The sequence below is a fragment of the Hippocampus zosterae genome, chromosome 7 (genome assembly GCF_025434085.1).
Source record: "Hippocampus zosterae strain Florida chromosome 7, ASM2543408v3, whole genome shotgun sequence".
Lineage (NCBI taxonomy): Eukaryota > Metazoa > Chordata > Actinopteri > Syngnathiformes > Syngnathidae > Hippocampus > Hippocampus zosterae.
In genome coordinates, this window is record NC_067457.1 from 633,143 (window position 1) to 656,317 (window position 23,175).

General features: G+C 55.2%; 4 protein-coding genes across 5 annotated transcripts; 2 read left to right on the plus strand and 2 right to left on the minus strand.

Moving 5' to 3' along the window:
- Positions 1 to 662: 662 nt before the first annotated feature.
- On the minus strand, positions 663 to 7,254 carry si:ch211-180a12.2 (uncharacterized). The gene is made up of 13 exons (XM_052069362.1): positions 6,672 to 7,254; positions 5,391 to 5,705; positions 4,808 to 5,101; positions 4,284 to 4,589; positions 3,929 to 4,039; positions 3,548 to 3,709; positions 3,105 to 3,335; positions 2,973 to 3,023; positions 2,448 to 2,702; positions 2,008 to 2,346; positions 1,668 to 1,928; positions 1,305 to 1,598; positions 663 to 1,171 (listed from the first exon to the last, which is right to left on the minus strand). Exons 1-13 carry the CDS (start codon positions 6,721 to 6,723, stop codon positions 1,143 to 1,145), a joined length of 2,700 nt encoding a protein of 899 aa, XP_051925322.1. The 5' UTR covers positions 6,724 to 7,254; the 3' UTR covers positions 663 to 1,142.
- A 1,073-nt stretch (positions 7,255 to 8,327) lies between these two features.
- Positions 8,328 to 11,016, plus strand: zgc:123217 (uncharacterized protein LOC641414 homolog). Its single transcript, XM_052069482.1, has 6 exons — positions 8,328 to 8,467; positions 8,854 to 8,871; positions 8,984 to 9,146; positions 9,332 to 9,600; positions 10,168 to 10,316; positions 10,393 to 11,016. Exons 1-6 carry the CDS (start codon positions 8,413 to 8,415, stop codon positions 10,729 to 10,731), a joined length of 993 nt encoding a protein of 330 aa, XP_051925442.1. The 5' UTR covers positions 8,328 to 8,412; the 3' UTR covers positions 10,732 to 11,016.
- A 375-nt stretch (positions 11,017 to 11,391) lies between these two features.
- aldoab (aldolase a, fructose-bisphosphate, b) lies at positions 11,392 to 13,926 on the minus strand. The gene is made up of 7 exons (XM_052069470.1): positions 13,761 to 13,926; positions 13,077 to 13,195; positions 12,598 to 12,864; positions 12,343 to 12,503; positions 11,969 to 12,227; positions 11,696 to 11,895; positions 11,392 to 11,585 (listed from the first exon to the last, which is right to left on the minus strand). Exons 2-7 carry the CDS (start codon positions 13,186 to 13,188, stop codon positions 11,493 to 11,495), a joined length of 1,092 nt encoding a protein of 363 aa, XP_051925430.1. The 5' UTR covers positions 13,189 to 13,195; positions 13,761 to 13,926; the 3' UTR covers positions 11,392 to 11,492.
- A 1,309-nt stretch (positions 13,927 to 15,235) lies between these two features.
- On the plus strand, positions 15,236 to 23,167 carry LOC127603223 (integrin alpha-M-like). 2 transcript variants are annotated; one of them, XM_052069347.1, is made up of 30 exons: positions 15,236 to 15,416; positions 15,813 to 15,915; positions 16,272 to 16,369; positions 16,451 to 16,521; positions 16,611 to 16,725; positions 17,460 to 17,587; positions 17,664 to 17,806; positions 17,882 to 18,032; positions 18,119 to 18,269; positions 18,383 to 18,456; positions 18,530 to 18,644; positions 18,842 to 18,978; positions 19,103 to 19,249; positions 19,336 to 19,545; positions 19,667 to 19,800; positions 19,995 to 20,137; positions 20,208 to 20,362; positions 20,434 to 20,559; positions 20,643 to 20,716; positions 20,788 to 20,929; positions 21,084 to 21,182; positions 21,341 to 21,420; positions 21,486 to 21,572; positions 21,636 to 21,705; positions 21,780 to 21,878; positions 21,961 to 22,041; positions 22,110 to 22,220; positions 22,299 to 22,412; positions 22,477 to 22,587; positions 22,671 to 23,167. In XM_052069347.1, the coding sequence occupies exons 1-30, from the start codon at positions 15,308 to 15,310 to the stop codon at positions 22,767 to 22,769; spliced, it is 3,477 nt and encodes a 1,158-aa protein (XP_051925307.1). In that variant the 5' UTR covers positions 15,236 to 15,307; the 3' UTR covers positions 22,770 to 23,167. The 2 variants fall into 2 exon arrangements, with proteins under 2 accessions (XP_051925307.1, XP_051925308.1); XM_052069348.1 differs by lacking the exons at positions 15,236 to 15,416; positions 16,611 to 16,725.
- Positions 23,168 to 23,175: the final 8 nt, after the last annotated feature.

Genomic DNA, 23,175 nt, shown 5'->3' on the forward strand with positions numbered 1-23,175 from the left:
CAGAGGAAACAATTGAGATTCCTCGCACCTGTGTGTATGCTTTGGTGTAGGGGGGGCGGGGGAGGGGAAGCACTTCTGCTATTTTTAAGAAGAAAAAAAAAACATTCTGATCAATGGGTTTTATTTCAATGCTTTATCGTGTAGTTTTGTATTTGAATGTTTTTTTATTTTATTATATATTATAATTATTTCTTTGGTTAGCGTCCTGTCCTGCAGGTGATCCCTGGTGAGCCAATGCTCGAGTTCTTTCTATGAGAGAATCTGGTTTAAGCATTAAGGAACCCTCTCTCTGTGTTTTGGCTTGATTGGCAGGTGGGGCAACTCTGCCCACTCTTGTACAAATTTGTGTGTGTGTGAACAGTTTGATGCAGTCAGTGTTTTGTGGAGAGGGTTCGAATAGAATGCTCCAGAGCTTTTTTTTTTTTTTTGCTTTGCTTTATACTGGACCACCAAGACTTGATCTGCAGCCCCCACCCCCTGAATTGACTGTGACTGTGGCTCCTCATGCAGCCTGAATCGTATGCATGTACCAAAAACCGAGTGTATGAAAAAAGGAGGTGGTCATTCTGACCCGATGTGTGCATACATGTCCGCATTTTAATGCGTCGATTGAATATTTCCTGTCGGAAATAGTTTCAGATTGGAGGGGGATGAGCCCAAAAGACTTTTTCGAGCTTTTCAAGCTGGAGCGTCGCTCACGCAGCGGCCGGCGAGTTTGTTGGGAGAGAACGCCGAGCGCGCGACCACATCCTTTTTTGTCCTTTGGGCAAGAGGAACTTTGACCAACATCCTGTCTTTCGACCGCCGCGAAAGGACTGCGCCAGCCCCCATGCGTTCGAATGACATCAACAAATACAAAGAGAGAAGTCGAATCGGAGAAACGGGGAAGGGCTCGCCGGCCGACATCATTTTCGCAGGGCGGCTCATTTCCACTTTTTCAAAAGCGCCGCAGAAAACAGTCGCAGACTTCGTGCGGCCCCCAGCCGAAAGCAGGCCTATTTTATTTGATGAACTCGATGGGATTCGATCATTTTCCAACGACCAAGAAACATCCGAATAAAGAAAGGCCCAAAGCGGCGGAAGGCGACCGAAGGCGATAGAAAGACGCCGACATCTTGGAATTGGATGACGCTTCTTGAATTTCACATGAAAGACGTCTCCTCGTTGGGCTCTGAAAGACAGGACCGAGTGACCAAAATAAGAAGGGCTCTCTTGGCGTGACATGCCACAAAAACCCCGCCCCCCCCCCCCGACACCCCCTACACATGTGCCAAACTCTTGTCGGCGGCCCCGTGCTGTCTTGCCTGTCCAGCTCCTGTAAACGGGCAGCGCCAGCGCCGGGTGCGTGATCTCCACGAGGACTCGGAGGCGAGCCCTCTCGCTTTCCCCGCCCCCCGTCGTCAAATGAACTCTGTTGATGTACAAGGCTCCGGAGTCGTCCTCCCGTTCGTCGTCGTCGTCGTCGCCGTCGCTGCCCTCGTCCCCGTCCGACGACTTGCTTTCCTCGCATTTCTCTCGGTTGTTGTTCTCTTGGTCCGTTCCCTCGTCGATGTAGGCCATCCCTTCGACGTCCGGGTACGTGACGGCCGCTTTGCTTTCTGGAAGGGGAAACGTCGAGATCAGACGGGACGGCGGCGCGGGGCGGAACGGGGTTGGAGGGCCGTTACCGGTGGGGCGGGCCTTCCTGCGTTGGCGGCTGCGCCCGGGCACCGGCGCCGACCTCTCCAGGGCGCACACGCTTTTCAGCTCCCTCTGCCCGTCATCTCCGATCTCCTCCGTCTCGTCGGACTGGAGCGGCGAGAGGGTGGCCCCGCCCGCCGTCCACAGTAACTTGACCTTGGGGTGACCCCCCTTCAAGAGCAGCGAGAACACGCCCACTCCTTCGCTGCTCCAACACACCGAAATGGAGGCGGGGATGGCGGGAGCAACTGCGCAAAATGAGCAAAGTTTGCCATTGTCGTCTTGGCGCCAAGCGGCCGAGACGGCCGGCGGCCGATTCATTCTTACCGATGTCGACATCCCTCCAAAGTCTCTCGATGGGTTCTTGCAGGGACAGGTGCTGGACTCTGCATTTAATCCCTCCCCCCCGCCGTCGTTTCTCGCGGCCGGCGTCGCCGGCGGTCAAGGTGGCCGTGGCCCGGTAGAGCCTGGGGCGAATCTCCACGGGGCCCCACAGCCGGCCCCCCTCCATCACCTCGTCCTCGCCGTCGTCCCGCTCGCCGCCCCTCACCCTCAGCCAGGTGACCGTCACCTCGGGCGGGTAGAAATCGCTGATCCGGCAGCCCAGCGTCAGCGACTGGTCGGCCGCGCGCGAGATGTCGGACACGCGGGGCTGCTTGATGAAGCCTGCGAGAGGACGGGGGGGGGGGGGGGGGGGGGCGAGTCACGTGACTCGCCGGACTCATTGGCTCGACTCGCTTGAAATTTCAACGGCGACGACCTCTGACCTCTGGTCTCCCGAGTGACGGGCTGCTTGAGGGCGACGTGATGGACGCTGACCCACACTCTGGTGCCTCCCTGTTCCAATTCCGTCCGGGGCAGTTTGCACTGACTGGAGGCGGCAAAAAAGCCCTCGCCGTCGGGTCGGGGGCAGGTGGAGGCCTGCGAAGCCACCGGGCTCAGCTCCCCCCCTTGACAGAACCAGCGGAAAGTGATGACGTCCGGGTGGAAATGGGAGGCGCGCACCGTCATGCTGATGACCTCTGCAAAAGAAGCCAAGGCCCGGTGGCGACGGGGAAACATTTTGAGGCTCCTTCTTTTTAAAAGCCAAGATATCGATTTTTTTAAGGATTATTAAGGACATCTAAAGCGGTGGCGGGCAAGCCAAACGGAGCAGGCCGCACATGCAAAGCCGATACATGTAAATGTTGCCCCCGCTCATTCAAAAGAGCCGAATTGAGCGCCTTGCGGCAGATTTGAAAAGGATTCCGGCCTTGCCGGCATGAACGCATTTTGTTTAAGGTCCGCCTCACCCGAGTTGTTCGGCGTTTCCGCCAGCTGAATTTCGGAAACCTCCGGTGCAGCTGAAAGCAACAACAACAAAAAATCTCTCAAATCTCTCGCATCTCTCGGCATCAACACGCCGATGAATCCAAAGTCCTTACAAAGAACGGTGAACCTCTGGGAGACTCTCTCCATCACGATCTTGTCCTTGCCCGCGTAGGACACCTGACACTTGAACACCGCCCCCTTGTGGACGGAGATCCGCGGGATGAACGTCAGCGACGAGACCAGCTGCTGGACGCCGCTCCCCGTCGAGCGCAGGGGGCCCTCCGAATGCAGCTTGTAGTAACACGTCTCTCCTCTGGAGGGCAGCAAAGGGTCTTTCTCTGGAGCTGGCGGGGGGGGGGGGGGGAGAGGCCGGAGGGCAGATGGATGCCGGTTAGTCGGTTGGAGAGGCGCACGCGGAGGTCGCTCCGGAGGGGCCTCCAGTCGGACGATGTTTGGGGGATGGCAACAGAGCAGAGACTCGGCGATGCCGAGCCAGACAAAAACGTCAGTTTTCTCCATGATTTGCTCAATGCAAAACGTGGCCCGACTTTGCTACCTGTGAGGGAGGTGTCGGAGATGGGCGCGTCATTGAGGAACCACGCCGTCTGGACTCGCTCCACCCGCCTTCCTTCGATGCTCACGCTCACCCTGCCCTTTTGACCCACAACGATGCGAGGGGGGAGGAGGATTCCCGACACCGCCAACGACTTTTGCTTCTCTGACAAAATGGAAATGGGGACATACGTCAGTCAAAACAAAAAAAAAAACGCATCTTTTTGTTGATGCATCGTTGAAGAAAAGTAAAAAAAATGAATCTTTGGAACATCCTGGCCTCTTTTCTGACATGTTAGGGACCAAAGGCTTCATCTGGGGAAAAACTCATGGCCAGCCCGAAGGCGGTCTCTCGATCTGTCTGCAGAACGAAGGCCGCCCTCACCGTCTCTTCGCCTCCAGGAAAAGCCAAAGCACAAGAGGAAGACGAGCACCAGGGAGATACACATCATGGCCACGGATGCCTTTGCGGATTTCGTCAGCACCGGTTCCTCATCTGGAGAACGAAAGATCATACAGATCGTCATCCGATAACGTCAGACCAGGCGAAATAGAAGCCGCGTTTTGATGGACGCGCGATGACAGAAGTCACGCCGGGTGCTATTTTGTTGTTGTTTCTTTTTGTTGTCAGGTTCACCCTCTTGTGAACTTGACCTTGTACGACCTTGTTAGGAATGTCGCGCCACGCAAAAAGGACGGAATGGCGATTCCCTCCCCGGACGGCCGACGGCGAGCGTCACCTCGGGGATCCAGTTCTCGCAGGTGCGCGGCGGCCCGGGCGGGCGGCGCCGCCCCGGGCTGCCGAACCGCGCACTCCACTTCCCCGCCTCGCCGGCGCTGCTCGCGGCTCAGCGTGAAGTAGCGCGTGCTTCGGAAGCTCCCGTCCGGATTGAGCTCGGGGGCCGGCGGCTCGGGCAGGGCCGTGCCGTTTTGCAGCCAGGAGACGGACGTCTCCTCCGGGAAGAAGCTTTCCAGGTGGCAGGAGAGGGTGAGCGGGCCGTCGCGCGTCGGCGACGGGATGGCCGAGAGTCTGATGGCGGGGGTGTCTGAAGGGGGGGGCACACGTCAACTCATCGCTCTTCGGAATAAAACCGTGAAATGCCGACGGCGGATTATGTTTGGCGACGGTTCGGGGCCAAATAAGTAGTCCCGCGACAACCCGGATAGAACCGCCGCGACTTTTTGGAGGCCCGCCCCTAACAAACATGGCCGCTTCAAGCCAGCGGGGCTTTTCTTTCCTCGGAAAATCGAAAAAAGGGCTCACACGTGATGTTGAGTTGAAACTTGAACTCCCGGTCGACGCCGCTGTGGCTCACTCGGCAGCCGAACGTGGCGTTGCGGTCCCATCGACTCGGGTAGTAGGTGAGGTTGGCCGCCGCTCTGTAGAAGCCGTCGGCCGTCCTCTCCCCGTCCAGCCGGGCGGCGGACTGAATGACCTGGCCGTCCCTGGTCCAGGCCAAGGCCACGGGCGGAGGGTAGAAGCCGTCGGCGTGGCATTCCAGCTGGCTCGCCGCCCCCAACGTCGCCCAATGTTGAGGTGCCGACAGAGTAGGCGGGGCTTGAAGGGACGCAAAAGCAAAGGGGCCACCGGTTGAGAGTCGCTTCGCATTTCCGCTCATCGGGTGGGTCGGGACGAGCCGCGATGAATTTGGAAAAGTCTACACACCCCAGTTTGGTTTTGTTTTTTTCATACAAACCAAGCAGCATCTCAAAAGGCTTTTCTTCATTCCTGTGACCTATGACCTGTCCAACTCAATTGAGAGAGAATGGTGACGGACACATTTGTCACCCCCACAAAATCTGCCGTTTGGGGAAAAAAAGACAAGAAAAAAGCGGCGCCCACATACCAATGACGCCGAGCGTCACCGCGCTCACGTGCAGCGTTGACGAGTTGCGGCGGACGGTGCACCGGTACTGCCCCTGCAGGCTCAGGCCCACCCCGACCACGGTCAGCGAAAAGTCTCCAATGAGGAAACGGCCCGTGGTCCAAAAGAAGCCGTCTTCTGTCCGAGCGCTGGCGTTCCTCAACGAGGCCACGGCGGAGCCGTTGCGCAGCCACTCGACTTCCAGCAGCGCCTCGTCGGCTTGGTCCAACTTGAGGCTGGCGTTGCAAGGCAGGCTGGCGTTGGCGCCGGGGCCGGCTCGTATTTCGCCGCAGGACGCTAAGACCGAGGGCCATTTGGGTTGGAGGGCAGACAAAGAGAGAGCACTTTAGACTTTTCTGACAAAAGGACGGCCACCCACGCTGTGTAAACACACGCCGAGAGCGCCGATGGCGCCCTTTCACAAATTCTTTCTTTTGAAGTGGCTGCAACGAGTGCCCGTTCTTGAGGCCGTTCACTCACCAGCCTTTTCGCCCGACGGGCTTAATTAGTAACCGGCGCAATAAATACCTGTCAGCAAACATAAAAGCGTGCCGTGGAAAAGTTTGCGTGTCCCCTGACCTCATCGTTTGCCAGCCACAAAGCCAGCGGGTGACAGCTGACACTTTGGAGGCCAATGTTGTTAAACGATTAAAAGGCCGCGCCCGGGCGACGTGTGGGCGTCGACCAGCCGAGCGATCCTTCCGTTACTCCTTAAAACATGCCGATACATCGAGATTCTTGCTGCTGGAGGCTGTAAATTTCCCCAGTGTGGGACGAATAAAGGATATCTTATCTTATCTTATCTACTTGCATTTATTTAACCGCTGCCGGTGGTCGTTTACCGTCAAAGTAAACATCAAACTAAGAGAACGTTCTACATTGAAAGGCACAGGCGTCGTTTTGCCTTCAGATAAAGTCCCTTGACATGTGATATTCACCAAACCGAGTGTCAATTTTGATTTAGGAACGATGAAAATGTCGCTCAACATTCAGCGTCGGGCACACGCGGCCACTTGCAAGATGATTCAAAGCGGCGTCGCAGCATATCGACATGAATTTGCCCAACGCTAAGAACCCCGATCAGCACAAAAGATTGATCACAGCATTTCTAGCAGGAAAAAATGCACACACGCAGCCGAGTGCCAGAGACTTGGCATCAAACGTGCCTCGTGACCAGAAAAGGCCGTGCCTACCCGCTCACTTCGCTGGACTTTGGCGGCATCGAACTCAAATGGCTTAGCGCCAGGAGGACACAATACTCACCCTTGTTTATGAGGTGCAAGGAGAGCAGGAAGGCGAGGACTTTACACCCCATGGCCGGGCGGCTCTCGACAAGGGCTTCTTATCGCGGGGCCCTCCCGCGCTCTAATATAGGCGGCTAGGCGACAGGGGGTGGGGGCTCCACTTGCCCCACAGGAAAGAATTACGTATAGTCCTCCCGGGCAGCAAAACGTGGACTGGGGAGCCGTCCCTGGTGGAGTAGAGAAAGTGCGGGATGAGCTGCCAAAGCGCTCACTTAAAATTCAAAGTGGCGTCGGGCCAAGGTTGCCGTCAACAAAAGGGAATCCCGCTGAGCTTCAGTGGCCGATCGCTCTTGTGAGGCGGCAACTCCTTCCGACCGTCCGCTTCAGATTCTTTTCTCAGGCCCTCTACGTATGGCTCAGAAACTATTTTCGGGTAAAACTAATCGGTGAAGCCGGTTCCTCTTGGGGAACATCAAATGCAGTGTCAATAAGTTTGCATTGTTGGCGAGAGCGCTTTTAGCTTGCGTTGGTTTGTTAGCTGCCTGAACTCTTCGCGCCTTGTGCCCGGCATGAGAACGTGTGGAAAATGTCGATTGCTTGGTGCCTCACCCCCAGCCCGCCCCCGCTCAGCTTTACTTCAAAAAACACCCAAAAGTGAAACTACACGCTAAGCACAAACAAACCATCTTTCCAAAACTAATTAGTCTGAGCTGACGGTTCGTTTTTTTTTTTTTTTTTCTTCCCCATGCCTGGCGGTTCACTCGTTCCACTTGACTTTGAAGGGCCGGCCGCACCTCAAATCAGTTTCAGGGGGCACGATTGTTTGCGTTGGCTTTGTCGAGCTGGCACGCAATCTCTTTGTGTGACAAATCTCGCTCCTTTCATCAAGCCAAAGGCTCAGTCATCAGTCAACATGCGGAGCGGAACAGATTCCTGCTCGGTGCATTTCGTCACTTGTCAAGATCTTGATGGGACACCTGCTTACAGTCAACTGGGGATGGGAAGAAAGAAAGAAAGAAAGAAAGCACAATTCTACCAACAGGCCTATCGAATTGCCGACATGAGTCATTTCAAGCAAAAAAAAAATGTCCCCAAACTCCGACCCGTTAGCCTTTTTCAGACCAACCAATTTCAGTCAACCAATAGCGTTTCGCTGTTCACGCCACCCGCGAAACAGCCCCGAGCGAGAGATGTCAAATAAGGACAAGCGCACATTATGAAAACAAAAGTCCTTTCACAATACGTGACATGCATGACAACTTTGAGTGAGTGACACGCATTTGATTGACACATCATTCCGAGATCTTTAGCTAAAGACGCTGTCAAGTGAAACAAATGGTGATCAGTCGCCAATCATGCCGCAAGGTTGAAAACGGCTAAATACATCTCAATGTGAAGCATACACATTATATACATATATACATACATATATATATATATACGTGGAGAAAACAGCGAAGCGCAATTTCAACATTGTCGCGATATGATTGGGGACAGACAGTGGAGACCGGTCGGAGCGCATTCCAAAGTTGAGCCATGGACATCCTATTACAAGAGTCCTGAATGGCATGGCTGGAAAAAACACGAGCCGTTCAGATGATGATGTTGGTCGCCATTGTGCTGGGCGCGAATCTTTCACGGCGTGACAACGGACGTTGGAATAACACAAACCGGTTTGGCGGGAGTGGCTGTTGTATAAATAGACGCGGGAGGGCCGGCAAATAAAGCAGAAAGCCAGCTTCCTCCTGCACTTGAACAACATGATGCTGCGGACAACACGGGCTCTCCTCTGGGCTCTGCTACTCATAATTCAAGGTGGGCCGCCCGGGGGTGGGGAGGTGGGGGGGGGGGCTCTCGGTTTCCGTTCCGTTCAGCTTGCCCGGGAAATATTGGATGACTTTTAAAAATGATTTGGCGCAGGGGTCAATTTTTTTGTTGGGGGGTGGGGGGGGGGCAAAATAAAGCGACATCACTTGTTTTGAAGAATGAGGGGAACGGTTGGTGTCTGTGAAGGTTTTTTGGGTCTTTTCCTGGTCTTCACTGTTGTTTTCCTTTGGAGTCCAAGATCCAGGGGGGGCACTAAAGAGTCGACCGCCAGGCTTCCCGTTTGGTCTCCCTCTGTTGGTCGTTTCCTTGGCATTTTTGTTTCACCGAAAAGTGAATCGTGCCACTGACACACTTTGTTGTTCTCTTTTTAATAGGTGGCTCCAAAGCTCAGGGTAGGTTGCGCATCGCGCTCGCCCCCCCCCCCCCCCCCCCACACCCCGCAAATTCTGGCCATCGAATCCCAGAGCCACCAATTTTTTTTTCCTCTCCCCCCGCTTGCCCTAGATTGCGGAATAGCGCCGCTCAACCCGAGGATCGTGGGAGGCGAGGATGCCCCGGTGGGCTCGTGGCCCTGGCAGGTCAGCATGCACTTCAACGGGAGTCACATTTGCGGAGCGAGCGTGATCAGCCAGGAATGGGTGCTCACCGCGGCCCACTGCATTCTCACGTAAGGCCCCCCCTGCGGAGCAGACTCACAGGTGGCTGGCTCGCGTTCAAGTCGAGTCGAGTCACGACTGACATCATTTCATATTCCATCCATTCAAATTCTTTGTTGCACGAGACTGCGCAAGTGTTCCAAGTTGACCCTTCCCCCCCCCCCCACCCCCACCCCGCCCCTCTTCTCAAACGTAGCACGGACGTTGAACTTTGGCGCCTGTACTTTGGAAAACAGAATCAAAGTACCACGGCTCCGAACGAGGTCAACCGAACGGTGTCCCGAATCATCGTTCACCCGGACTACAACCCTGTTAACTTTCAAAACGACATTGCGCTGATGAGGCTGAGCAGCGCCGTGACGTACAACGACTTCATCAGGCCCATCTGCATGGCGAGCAAATCCAGCCAGTTCCACAACGGCACCAGGTGCTGGGGCACCGGGTGGGGCCGACTGAGCGGTGACGGTGAGTATTACCTTCACGCTTTGCGTCAACATTCACTCGCATTGACCGCAGTCGCTCACGAGAGCTCAAAAGGTCAGCGGGCACAAATCGATCCAAAAACAACCGTCTGGGGAGCACTTTTTCAGAAACGCGAAAAGGCTCCCACCCCCACCCTTTCTCACAGCCGACAATAAGGCAGGCACCCAAGCCTGGAGGGTGGGGCCCATTTATTGAGAGGACGCCGGAGCAATGGCACCAAGAAAAATGCGCTAATCCCTCCCCTTTGTTGATTTGCCCCATTACAATCGTCATCAATAATGAAGTTGCAGCCATTGCTTCCTGTCGGGGGACAAAGCAGCATTGAAGATTTGCCATCCTATAATCCTCAGCAAAAGCTCGGACGACGTGAAATCCTGTACTTGCTCTTTTTAGGCCGGTTTACAATTACAACAATTAGCATGCCGCCATCTGGTGCTCGACAGTGGAATTGCTTTGAAGGCAAATGGAGGCGAGGCTCCGGAGCAAAAGAGCGGTCCCGAGGTCATCGGCGTTAGGTATTGAAATGACTTTTCCTTCTCCCTCCCGCAGCTCCACTGGTGGCCTTTGAAAGGCTGCAAGAGGTTGAAATTCCCGTCATTGGAAACGAGCAGTGCAGCTGCATCTACAGCCTGGTGGAAAACATATCCATCACCAGCAATATGATCTGCGCGGGGGAGGAGGGCAGAGGAATCTGCCAGGTTTGTGTCTCGCGACGCGGCCGGCGGCTCCGAGCGCTTTGACGGCTCGCTCTCAGCCCGCCAAATGTGCTTTCAGGGCGATTCGGGCGGCCCGGTGCAGTGCAAGCAAGGCTCGGTGTGGATCCAGGCGGGTCTGGCCAGTTTCGGCATCCCCTGCGCCACGGGGATTTTCCCCGAGGTCTTTGCTCGCGTGTCCTTTTACCAAGACTGGATTACGGAGCAAGTGGCGGGGGCCGCCCTTAGTTTTGTCACCTACACCTCCACCGGCGTGGACCCGGACGTCGGCTTTGGGTGCCCGCTCGATCAGTTCACTACCGTCACTCCCGTCACTACCGTCACTCCCGTCAACTCCTCGGCCGTCGCGACTCTTTCCGGCCTGGCCGTCTTGCCCTCGCTGCTGGCCATTTGGATCTAACTGCGTCGGGTGGAGAGCTGCGGGTTTTGGTTTTTGTTTTTTTTTCCTCAGTCTTGAAATGTGGATTCTTGAATCACATCCCACGAAGTTTCTTTCCACGTGCTTTGCGTCCAGTGATTGAGCTTTGCCGTTGTGACGACAGCGTGCGGGCGCGTCACCTTCCTGTTTTGCGTTTATCTGATCATGAGTGTGGAATGTGGAAAACTCCTTGCGCAAGAGCCACAATTGCGCAATTTCATTTGATTTGATTGACGGGCTTGAAATAAAGAACGGGCGATTCGTGGATGGAGTTGACATTCATTTGTTCAACGGTGGGGAATTTGTCGCAATTATTCTTTGCGATAGCAGGGACTGTTTCGGGACCATATTTGGAGGTTTCGGGGACCTTTGAAGGACACTTAACATATCGGTACTTTTCTGCATATTTCCAGGTCCCCCCCCCCCCCACATTGCGGGAAGAAAAAGGCACTCTGACACTTGATTTTGAAATGACTAAATCCATGCACTTCTTCAAGAAGGAACAGGACAGAAGGGGAAAGGCTTTATTCCATGACTGCGCTTGATGGGATCGATCCGATGAAAAGTAGGGCAAACTCGTGGAAGGGGTGGGGGGGGGGGGAAGAAAGAAACAGCGTGTAAATATTCACCTGAGAAAAGGTGTCGAATCATGGGCACACGGTCTAGGGAACGGAGGCAAACGGAGGAGCCTCGGGCCCAGCGGTGAGGTGACGAAAGGGGGGCGCGGCCGTGGCGCAGGCGCCTTAATAAGCGTGATTGGCCACAAACAGGGACTCGCCGCCGGCGGCGCTGGCTGCCGAGGAACTGTATTTGCCCTGGCACGCTTGGCTGTTGGCCTGCCGGAGGAAAAAACACACAACAAACACCCGACAGGGACGGAAGGTGCCGCTCAGCAACACTCGACGGCTATTTGGACTTTTGCACCCGAGCGCCGAGAGCCACGCACCAGCGCTCTCTTGATGAACTCCTCCTGGCACGCCTTCCCGTTCTCCGCTTTGCCGCCCCAGGCCTTGAGCGCCGACGCCTGCAGGGCACGTCCGTACGAGAAGGTCAGGGCCCAGGGCCTGTGCAGGGGGCACTGGTTCATGGCGTTCAGGTTGACCGAGGCCTCCTCCTCGCTCTGACCGCCGGACAGGAAGGTGATGCCTGAGCGGAATGGGGAGGGGGGGGTCAGAAACGTGTTTGTAACAGAGTCGAGAAGGGGAGGCGTATGTCGCACCGGGGACGGCGGGGGGCACGGCGCGGCGCAGGGCGGTCACGGTGGCCATGGCGATCTCCTGGTTGCTGAACTTCATGGAGCAGGAGTGGCCGGCGGTGACCATGTTGGGCTTGAGCAGCGTCCCCTCCAGGTAGACGTGGTGGTCCGACAGAGCCTTGTAAACGGCGGCCAGGACCTTCTCCGTCACGTACTGGCAGCGCTTCAGGTCGTGGTCGCCGTCGGGGAGGATCTCGGGCTCCACGATGGGCACGATGCCGTGCTGAGGAAGGCGGCGGCGGTGGCGTTAGCGGCGGCGGCGTTAGCGGCGGCGGCGTTAGCGCCGCGTCGCTTCGCAGCCCGGCGGGAGCGGAAGCGGGAGCAAAGGTCGGCCGTACCATTTGGCAGATGCTGGCGTAGCGGGCCAGGACGTTGGCGTTCTCCACGATGGCCAGTCTGGAGGGGGTGGTGGGGGTGATCTTCAGCACGCAGCGCCATTTGGCAAAGTCGGCGCCGTCCTTCTTGTACTGGGCGCAGCGCTCGTACAGCCCGTCCAGACCTGGAGCAAAGGAAGACAAAACAGAAAAAAAAATGAAGCTGCCCCGCAAGAACAAACAGGCCCACGTTGGCCCACTGCGGGTGGGGGGGCTCACCCTGAGTGGTGGTCTCGCCGTTGGTTCCCGCCAGAGGGACCACCCCTTTGTCGACCTTGATGCCCACCACCATGCCTCTCTCCTTGAGGTGCTGGGGGAAGGGCACGCCGCCGTCCGTCTTCTGGTACATGGTCTCGTGGAAGAGGATGACGCCGCCGATGCAGGGGGCGGCGCGATCGTCGGCCGTGAACAGGAGCTGGCGGTACAGCCTGCGGTTCTCCTCCGTGTTCTCGGCGTTGATGCTCTGGAAGCGCTTGGCGACGCTACCTGCGCAGGACCCCCTTGACAAATGACCCTCGCTCGGCATTTGCAATTTTCCTTTTCTGCAAAATCGGCTGACGCTTTCACGACATTCACTCGTTGCTCAAAGGCCTCCGGAAAAGACTTGGATCGAGGATGACGCCTCGACGCCCGTTTGGCGTCCCATTCCAAAGGCAATACCCGCGCGGGGTGTGTAAGGACGCGTCGGTCATCTTTACCGGTAGACTCGTCGGCGGCGAGGATTCCCTTGCCGGGAGCGACGATCTTGTGAGCGATATCGCTGAGCTCCTTCTTCTGCTCAGGAGTGAGGAAGGGGTACGCGTGAGGCATCTTGACTCTGCTCAGGGAGAGACAGACGGAGCACATTTAAATGCCGAGGGAGCGACAACACATCCTGCCCGGGCGACAAACGGCGCTCGGCTCCTTCATTCTTATGGAAGCCCGCGCCCCGCCTCCCCCCCTCCCCCACCCTACCTCGCGCATGCGCAACAACCACAAGCAGGCCTCTGACCGATTGCGTTTCCTTTCCCCGAGGTCGTGACCTTTCGTGCGCCTGCCCGGGTCGGCCTGGCCTGGCTTCCCCCCCTTGCCGCCTCCCCGACAACATCACGGCGCTCTAAATATAGACAGCGGCAGCCATGGGCGCACTCTGACTTAGCGCCTCGAGTCAGTATTGGTGGTCGCCGTCGAAAACTGAGAGATGCGCCTCAGCAACTAGCCCGCTTGCGTCGGAACTATTCAGGCAGCGAGACGTGCGTAAAAGAGCTTTGGCTTTGGGAACGAGTGCGTGGGAGGTAAGAAATAAGCCGACGCGGCAAGCGCAACACAAAAGTACGGGCGCGGCCGAGCTCATTTTGAAAAACGGACACAAAAGACAGAAAAGTGACACCGTCCACTTTTACCTTGGAGGTGAGAAGGAGAGCTGGGAGAAGAACGATGGAGGTAGAGAAGCGGCCTTCGTCTGCGACAGCCTCTGAGCGGGCCGCCCCCTCGTATTTATCCTCCCGGCGGCGTGACCCTTCACATTTCAGCCGCCGGGCTATAAAAAGAACGGCACGCAACCGGAGATGGCTGGTGACATTCAGCGCCTCTCGGGGTGGAGCGCGGTGGCCAAAGCTCGGGTGAGGGCGAGACGGCACTGGAGGAAAGGAGCAAAAGGAAGGTCATATTTTGGACAAGGAGCTTCTCGGCGTTTGGGTCAGACGACAGGGACCCCCCCCAGCCCCGCTCAAACACAACCGCCGGGCGTACGCCACAATCCCATCCATTCAACGGCTACTGGGACTGCTACGCGGGCTCCCTCTAGTGGCGTGAGAAAGAAGCGCCATCACAGCAACATTTCGTCTTTCGATGGGCCAAAAGCTTTGCGATGGCTCGATAGCGCAAAGACACGCAAGTGGCAGACAAGCTTTGAGTACGCGTGGTCGACCGCGAGAGGCGCGGCGGCACCTCATTGACAAAGCGGCGAGCTCGCGTTACGCGCGAGACGCTCCATGTTCCTTTTGGAATCCGAAGCCGCTTGCAGAGCCAGCTGACCCTTGACCTTTCCGTGCACTTTCCCCATCGTCCTTTTTCGGCGGGAAGAAGTCGGGGTCAGCTGCCACGCACGGTAAAGGTCACGCTTGCGCCCCCATCCAGTTGAGGGGGCTTCAATCGGCCAGTTGCTGCACGTGAAGATTTGCAACACGGACATGGCCGTTCTGTTAGTTATTCTTTTTTTTAATTCTCCAACATCCCCCCCCCCCCCCGACGCTTTTACGTGCGGAAGAAAAAGTACAATATTACGGTGACGGCAGGGATGGAGAAAAATGTGCGCGTGCCTCACTTTCGCTGAAAAGAGAGCAAAATGTCGCTGTGGTTTTGACCAGAGAGCGCGCGCAGCTCTGATCAACCACCACAAGCCAATTTCCTCTCTGACATTTCACTTGACATTTTCCATCGGGTCAGCCCCCTAGTGGACATTTGTTGCGGCCGCCCCCGTTTGAAGGACCTTTCACAGCCACAGATCAGGCATGTGCGCAATAAACGCATCGTTGTGTCCTCAAATTCTGTGGCAAGAAGGGAAGGGGAAAAGATCATCGACGGGCCTACACGGCAGGTCGGCAGCGTTTGAAATATCCGACTAAGTCACGAGAAAGTGACGAGAGGTATCTTGCACAAGCGTCTGCCCTATACGCAGCTGGCGCAACGCGTGACTTCTCGCTCCCGCAGTGGAATGAGACCACGCAGGGGAAGTAAAAGAAAAAAGGAGAAACGAAGAGAGTCATTTTGCTATATTTGGTGATGAATGAAACAATCATGAGTCAGTGTCAATCTTTTTCTGGCGACGCTCCATCAAACGCTGAATGTTGGAAGAAAAAAAAAGCGGCAGGTTGATTTCAGACAGTTCGCATGAAGCAGTTGCTGAGCGACGACGGCAGCGGAGTTCCCCTTGGCGCCTCTTGTGGCGATGCTGGCTTGTTTCGCCTTGGACACCTTCCTGTCTTGTTGTTGCCTCACAGCGTTTCGGTGCAGTCACGCGATGGACTGGCTCACGTTGACGGCAATTTTCATGACGGGTAAGAGAAGTGGCTCCTTATTTGAATGCACAGAAACTTGATGGCTGTTTTGAGATGTATATTCCCCCCCCCCCCACCCCCCTTATGGCACATACTGGTCTTGAGCTATTGGAAATGATGCGGAGACAACCAGCAGAAGTTGTTTCTTCTGTTGCATGCAGATTCGAAACAATATCGATCCATCTCCAGTATTTGTCTCTCTGGCCGTTGTATCTGTCAGGACTGGGGTATCGACACGATGGTCGCTTGTATCCATCCATCCATCCGTCCGTCCGTCCGTGATTCTTCTCTTTTCAACAGTGCCTCTTGCCGGTGGCGGCAGGAGCCCCTTCACCACACCATATATGGAGCGACGTGCAGCAACGACACCATTGGTTCTTGTTTTCTTCTCCGCAGTGTTGAAAAGTGCACTTGGTTTCAATATTGACCCCGTGGCTTGGAAGACCCTGAGGAACCGCGCGGAAAGTTTTGGATACCAGATCGTGCAAAGACAAGCCGAGTGAGTGAAGGAATTGCATCCAAACGTCTTCTCCTTTTGATGTGTCGCCATCTCGCTCGCGCGGTCCGCCGGCTCGCCGCTCTTGTCGACTTATCGCCGTTGTTGCCGTCTCATCGATCCTTTCCAATGTGCGCAGTCCTTTGTGTTGATTGATTTCTGTTTCCAGTCATGTCATAGTCATCGCTCTGCGGGTACCCGCTTGGGGGTTGGATTAGCTCATTTGCAAGAGGGCTGGCATGAAATGGCAGACGTGCCGCTCCCTTTCCTGCAAAATGGACTTTGGTTCCCAATTTGCGCTTGACTGAAAATAGAAAAAAAAAAGAACTGAGAATGAATGCTTCTACGTATTTGAACAGCTTGCTGGTCAGCGCACCCCTCGATCAGTATTCACATGACAGAAGAGGGAAAATCTGGAAATGTTCCACGGAGTCCTGCACCGCGCTGCCAATTTCAGGTGAGCGAGCCCCGCAACGTGGGGCCATCAGCGCTGCCTTCACGTCGCGTAGCTCAGAACTCGTGCCTCCCTTCCTCACAGTGCCCGCTTATGCCGTCAACATGTCTCTCGGTTTGACCGTGACGCTGGATCCGTCCACGGGAGCCGCCATGGTGAGTGGCGGCCATTTTGCACGTTAGCGCCCGTGTATTTGTCCTTTTCCCGCCCGATGGCGCCACTGATCCGCCGGTCCCCCTCGCAGGCGTGCGGTCCGACCATCCCCAAAGACTGCGGAAGCATCACCATGTACAACGGCGCGTGCTTGCAGATCGACCGTATGGACGGCGTCGGAGCTCCCCTGCCGCCTTCTATGGACGGTGCTTGACTTTTTGCTCAAATGGCTCGCGAGCCCATCTCGGACAAAAGCCGCCCCCTCGATAAGACGAGCAAGCATCCATGTCAAGCATGGCCGTTTGCAGAGAAACCTTTGACAATTGCGCTGCTGGCTAGAGAACTAGAAACAAGCCAACGGTAGCCGATTGGCACAGGAGTTGCTACAACGCCAAATGTTATCCGTTTCAAGTTTTCTTTTTGGGAAAATCATCCAAAAAATCATTTTAAAAAAGCAACGATAATGTACCTGTTGAGCTAATTGCGCGTCACTGCCCAATCCTCTTGGGCCATCTGAGGTTGGGCTCAATATATGAATGATTTACCTCATGAATCCAATGCCCAGTTGATGGCACACCAGGGAGGGGTTTTTCCTCCCCCCCAACCTCGCTCCTGGACGGAGATATTCCAACGTAGGCAAAGCTCCTGAAAGCCAAGAAAAGGAACCGGTCAGCGCGAGGCGGTTTGGATGCGTCGGCGGTTTCTTGCAAATCCTATTTGAGGCACAAGAGGGTGCTAGAGAGGGAGTCGTTCCGCCACCCCGCGGATCATTCCACCAACGCATCGCGATGACAAAAGCCATTTTGGGGAAACAAATAAAGGAAATCAATTGTTGGGTGGACCCCGCCCCGTTCGGATTTGGTTGAAGACCAAACGTGGAGTCGAATGCTACGGTTTTTCAGTGCGATTCTAAACGAGCGTTGTTCTTTTTCTTGACAAGAGTGCCGAAATCAAGCAGACATCGCATTTCTCCTGGATGGCTCGGGGAGTGTGGCCAGGGACAGTTTTAAACAAATGAAGACCTTTGTCAGTAATCTCATCGGCTCCTTTTTGGGCAAAGATTCCCAGGTGAGAGACGCTTTGGTTATTTTGGGATGGATATATTTTCATTGATGTCTTTTTGTTTGTTTTTTCTCCTCCCAAGTTTGCCGTCGTCCAATTCTCCAACAATCCCACCATCCATAATTATTTTGATAACTTCAACGTGAACAGCTGGAGAAATTACATTAATGGAATCGAAAAGATCAGCGGAGGGACAAACACAGCCAGGGCCATCAAAAGCGTCGTGTATGTTTGTTGTGGAGCGTTTCTCTCTACGAGAAAGGAATCTTTCTTGAAAAGTGCCATTTGTGTTGCTTACAGGGAGCATGTATTTGTGGCCAGCAGAGGTTCCAGGCCCAACGTGAAGAAGATTCTGATCGTCATTACAGACGGAGAATCGGGCGACCGTGACAACTTGCCGTCGGCGCTAACTGCAGCCGAAAGGAAAAACATTGTTCGATTTGCCATCGGAGTGAGTTGGATTTCACACGCGACGACGCCAAGTTCAAATGCTGCCATGTTATTGACATTTTGCGTGATTTTTTTGGGGGGGGTCAGGTGGGCCGTGCGTTTAAGAGAGAGAAAGCGAAGCAGGAGCTGAACGCCATCGCATCTTCTCCCTCGGCAAAGCACGTCTTTCAAGTGGAGAACTTTGCCGCGCTCGACGCAATACGGGAGACGTTGCGGGACAGCATCTTCGCTATTGAAGGTACCGACGGAAATTTTGTTCTTTCCTTTCCGTTCCATGAGGGGGCGGCCATCTGTCCTCGGGACGATGCAATGTTGAAAGGACAAGATGCCACCTTGACGTCATTTCGGCAGGCTCTCAATCGAGCGGCGAGACCCTCAAACTGGAGATGGCCCAGCAGGGATTCAGCGCCGCCTACGTGCCCGGGGTACGACAAAGCCGGCCCGCGCGCGACGCTCGCTCGCTTCGGGACTTTCCGACAATTACCGCGGCCCTTCCAGGGAATGCAGATGGCGGCTGTCGGGGCCAACGAATGGAGAGGAGGCTTCCAAACGTACACCGACCGGGGAGCGAGCGCCTATTTGCCCACCAGCATTGCGCCGGACAGCTATCTCGGTACGAACGGGAACATTTCAATTGCTGGCAACGTTCTTTCGACCCGCCCGCTTCTCGCTAGGCAAAGTTCACGGTGCCACTCGGCATGCACTTTAGATTTGGAGCCGTGTTTCTCTCTCCTCACCACTCGGTACGAGCTATTAAGCAAGAGCAAAATGATCACGGCAGCGTCTGCCGGATCCTGGTTTCAATTTCAGGCTATTCGCTAACAGTCGCCCAAACGCGCAACGCGAGGTTGACGGTCGTCGGTGCTCCCAGGTATCAACACAGAGGAGTCGTGATGGTGATTTCCCAAAACAGGCTTGAGCAAACGATAGACCCCTTCAAATGGCAGGTAAGCACCCGCGGCCATCTCTGATGCCGGCGACAGCTCACCGACGAATCGGAACAAAACGATTCGACGGCTTGAAAGAGCGCGCGCATGCGCCGTGTGACAACAGTCGGCGTTGTCGCCGCAGTATCAGATCGGGGAATATTTCGGCGCGGCGGTCTGCGCCATGGACGTGAACGGGGACGCCCGCACGGATGTCATCCTCATCTCTGCCCCCATGTTTGCGGAGGAGGACCGAGAGGGGAGGGTTTACGCTTGCGCCGTGATTGGTTTGGTGAGCCGCCCCCACGTGATCTTATTTGCGACCCGCCCTCGAAAATCCCTCCCGGCGATCCCGACTCATCTTCACGTATCGAGCAGAAAGTCGAGTGTCGCTTCGACTCTCCGGTCGTCCTCCGAGGAGTGCGTTCCCCCAGAGCGCGTTTTGGCTCCTCCCTCGCCGTACTGCCCGACCTCAACTCGGACGGACTCAACGACTTGGCGGTCGGGGCGCCGTTGGAGGATGACGGACGAGGCGCCGTCTACGTATTTCATAGCGAGCGAACGGGGATCTCGACGACTTTCTCGCAGGTGAATGACAAAGTCGAGCGTTTGTTTTTCCCGGGCACTTGGTCAAAGTTCCCCGTCCGCATCTTTGGAATGACGACCAAACGATACAAAAGGCTTTTCACTGGCTTTTGCACTCAACTAGCGGATCGCCGGCTCAGAGTTGAAGTCGGGACTCCGGTTCTTCGGCATGTCCATCAGCCAGTCCTCTGCGGACCTCAGCGGGGACAACCTGCCCGACTTTGCCGTGGGTTCCAAAGGAGCCGTCACCTTACTCAGGTACGGGATTCTCCTTTGTCGCTTCCATGTTTTACGGTTAGCGGCTTCTGGGCGAGTTATGAATCGCAGCGTCAAGTGCGCGCGTGAGAGACCCCAACCCCCTTTCCCCCCCCTGAGCTGAGACCGGAAGCGGGGACATGATCACACCGCGAAGCAGACCTACTAACCCTGGGCTCACCGGACCGCCCGTACAGATCCAAGCCCATCGTAACGGTGGAAAGCATGCTGTCCTACGCACCGAAACAGATCTCGACGACAAACGCCGACTGTAACGAGCCAAAGAACTTTGTGGCAGAGATCTGCTTTGTGATGAGCGCACTCTCCAGCGTGCCAACAGGTGCCTAATTCTGCGGTCTCGGTCAGACCGCTCGCGCTCGCGCTAACGTTTCAACTCCAAAATGTCCCAGCCGAGGCCAGAGTTAATTACACTCTAACGCTGGATGCCACCCGCAAGGCGCCCAACAACCGAGCTTACATCAGTGAGGAGAAGCGAGAAAAGCGCGGGACCCTCACTCTGGATTTGGCGGCGCCAAATTGTTTCAGTGTCAACTTCTTCATCGAGGTGAGTTGTCGGACGGCGGCGACGGCTGGTTGAAAGCTCACCCGCCTCTCGCTGGTCGTCGTCGTCCGCAGCCCTGCCCGGAAGACGCCTTGAATCCTCTGGCCAATGAGCTGAGATTCACTTTTGAAGGCTTGCCCGCCGCCAACGACCTGAGCCCCAGTCTGGCCGGCCAGGTCCAGACGGTCGACATTCACCCGGTGAGTCGCCTGGTCGCGTCCGTGCCCGACCGGCTTTGCGGATCCCTCGGGCGCTTTTTCACCCGTCGTCCGCCATCTTCCAGTTGGCCTTTGAGATCGACTGCGGCCTCGACAAAACGTGTGTGGATAACCTCCAGCTGGACTTCAACTTTAGCAGGTAAGATGCTCGTCGCGCGTTGCGAGTTCTGCTTCTGCCGTGCCGGAACCCCTCTCGTCGCGGCGGAGCAGATCCTCGGAGGTCCGAGTGGGCATCGACGAGCTCTTGAACGTCACCGTATCTGTGGAGAACCTGGGGGAAGACGCGTACAACGCCCTCGTTGTTCTCACGTACCCGGCCGAGTTCTCCTTCCGGAGGTTTGGAGTCTTGCAGGTAGGCGTCGACATCGGCGCGACTTCTTCCGCTCCGGCTCCCCTGCGATTGTAGATTTTTCGCAAAAGAGACTCTTCAAAAGACTCTCTTCTACCTTTGAGACCACCCAGGACCCGGATGAGTGGGAATCCACACATTTCTTTTCTCCACAAAGGGCCGAATTGAGTGCAACTCCTTGGACAGCGTGAGCGGCCTATCTCGCGGAAAGACGGACTGCACCGTTGACAAGCCCATTCTCAGAAGCAACGCAACGGTGAGTTCGGTGACATGCAAAAATGTGGAGGCGACCTCGCGTTGCGCAGCGCACGCCTCTCGAAATGACGACAACATGTTCTTCTAATGGCCGATCGTACTCTCTGCGAGAACCATACGTGGCGGTATTCCAATTGCTCTTATTGGCTGACATTTCAGGCCGTCTTTGTGGTGTCGTACGGCATCGAAAGCAACAGCCAGCTGGACGGCAGAATTTTGGTCACAGCAAATGCAACAAGGTCGAGTTCCTCAACCTGCGCGCACGTTAGATGTTGCGCAATTCAACCGTCGTCTCCCTTCACAGTGGGAACCAGCGGCACTCGGCTTTAAGCCAACTTTACCAAGCCAAAGACATTGGCGTCAAGTACAGCATTTTTGTCACGATGGAAAGGTGCGTATTTGGACGCTCGTGACAATGGGAGAGGATTGCCACTCATCAGACATTTCTTTTCAGTTCCCTAAGTTACGTCAATTTCACCTTTGGAAAGAGTGATGTGCAGAAAGCGGTCGAGCAAACCGTTCTGGTACCGTAATTATCGAAGGGCTTTTAGGGGGTGAGGGGCGGCGTTGAGTTGATTTCTTACTTGCTTTGTGGCAGGTTTCCAACAACGTTCGAGCCTTTCAGGTCACGGTGGTGATCAGGGTGCCCGTGAAGCTCGGCGAAAAGGACATCTGGGCCAATCCGAGCTCCTTGCAGGTGGCAAGTCCGTTTGCGCAGACCTTCACTTTCGAGGGTGAGCAACTTTTGGTTGACGTCACATCAACTGTCTTCACTTCAGGTTCAAGACTGTCAGTACAGCAACGACGAACAAGCCAATGTCTCCGATTGGCGCGGCAACCTGCAAAAAAATAAGATTTTGGTAAGACAAACGACGTGACCCTTGATTTTGGCCACCCGGTTCGAAGGGTGTGCTTGAATGTCCCGCAGGACTGCTCGGTGGCCACATGCAGGGTCTTCAAGTGTCCTCGCTTTATGGGAAGGCTGGAGGGCAAACGCTACAAAATATCAGCCAATATGAGTTCGGCTTGGATCCAGCAGGTAGCGCCTTAGCGTGGGGGGGTCACGCGAAGTCCTTTCATGGCACCGCCCCATCTGTCTGCTCTGCTGCTCAAACAGATGGGACTGGACAGGGCCAAGTTCATCTTGACCACCACGGCCAGTCTGGAGTATGACGAGAACCAGTACATCTTCTTTTCGGCATCATCTCGTAACGACATTCGGGCGCGCAAGGTAATTTTACGCCAACAAGGGAACGGCTCCGACGTATGGACGCAAATGCGATTGGGAATTTCAGATTGAGACGGAGGTGGAAGTGTACCCTCAACCGGACTTCACCAAAGAGATCGTTGGCGGTTCCTTAGGCGGGCTGGCTATACTGGTTCTCCTCTCAGTCGTCCTTTATAAGGTGAGAAAACAAGGCCATGAAAAGAAACGGCTCTCATCGCACAAACACACGCTGATAATATTGCAATCTTTTTGTATTCGTAGGCTGGATTTTTCAAAAGTAAATACAAGGAAATGATTAACGATGCCGACGGCGCAGACACGGGCGGCCCGGTGCATGACGAGGCCGCACTCACTCAGTAGTAACAACATTGCTGACCTTTTTTGGAGGAGCAGGGGGGTTTGTTGTTGTTGTTTTATTTTTTTTTTGTACAGGCTTTTGCTTGAAGCGGCCCAAAACACTGAGATCATTCGTCCCGTCGGCGATGCCCGTGCGACACCTTCAAGAGAATTTCATGAGAACACGCAGGATGACATTTGTACACTATTGAAGAGCTGAAACAAACGGCTGCATTTATATTTGGATTGGATACAACTTTATTGTCAAATGTGCAAGATACAGCACAGATGAAATATGACATCAAGAACATACGTGTTCATGCAGTCTTGAAAATATGTCGAGTATGTTCTTCATACGTTAAGGATGCATTTTATTTCATTGTTAAAAGGAGCCACAATAACAATAAAACAATTCAAAGGTACTTGAATT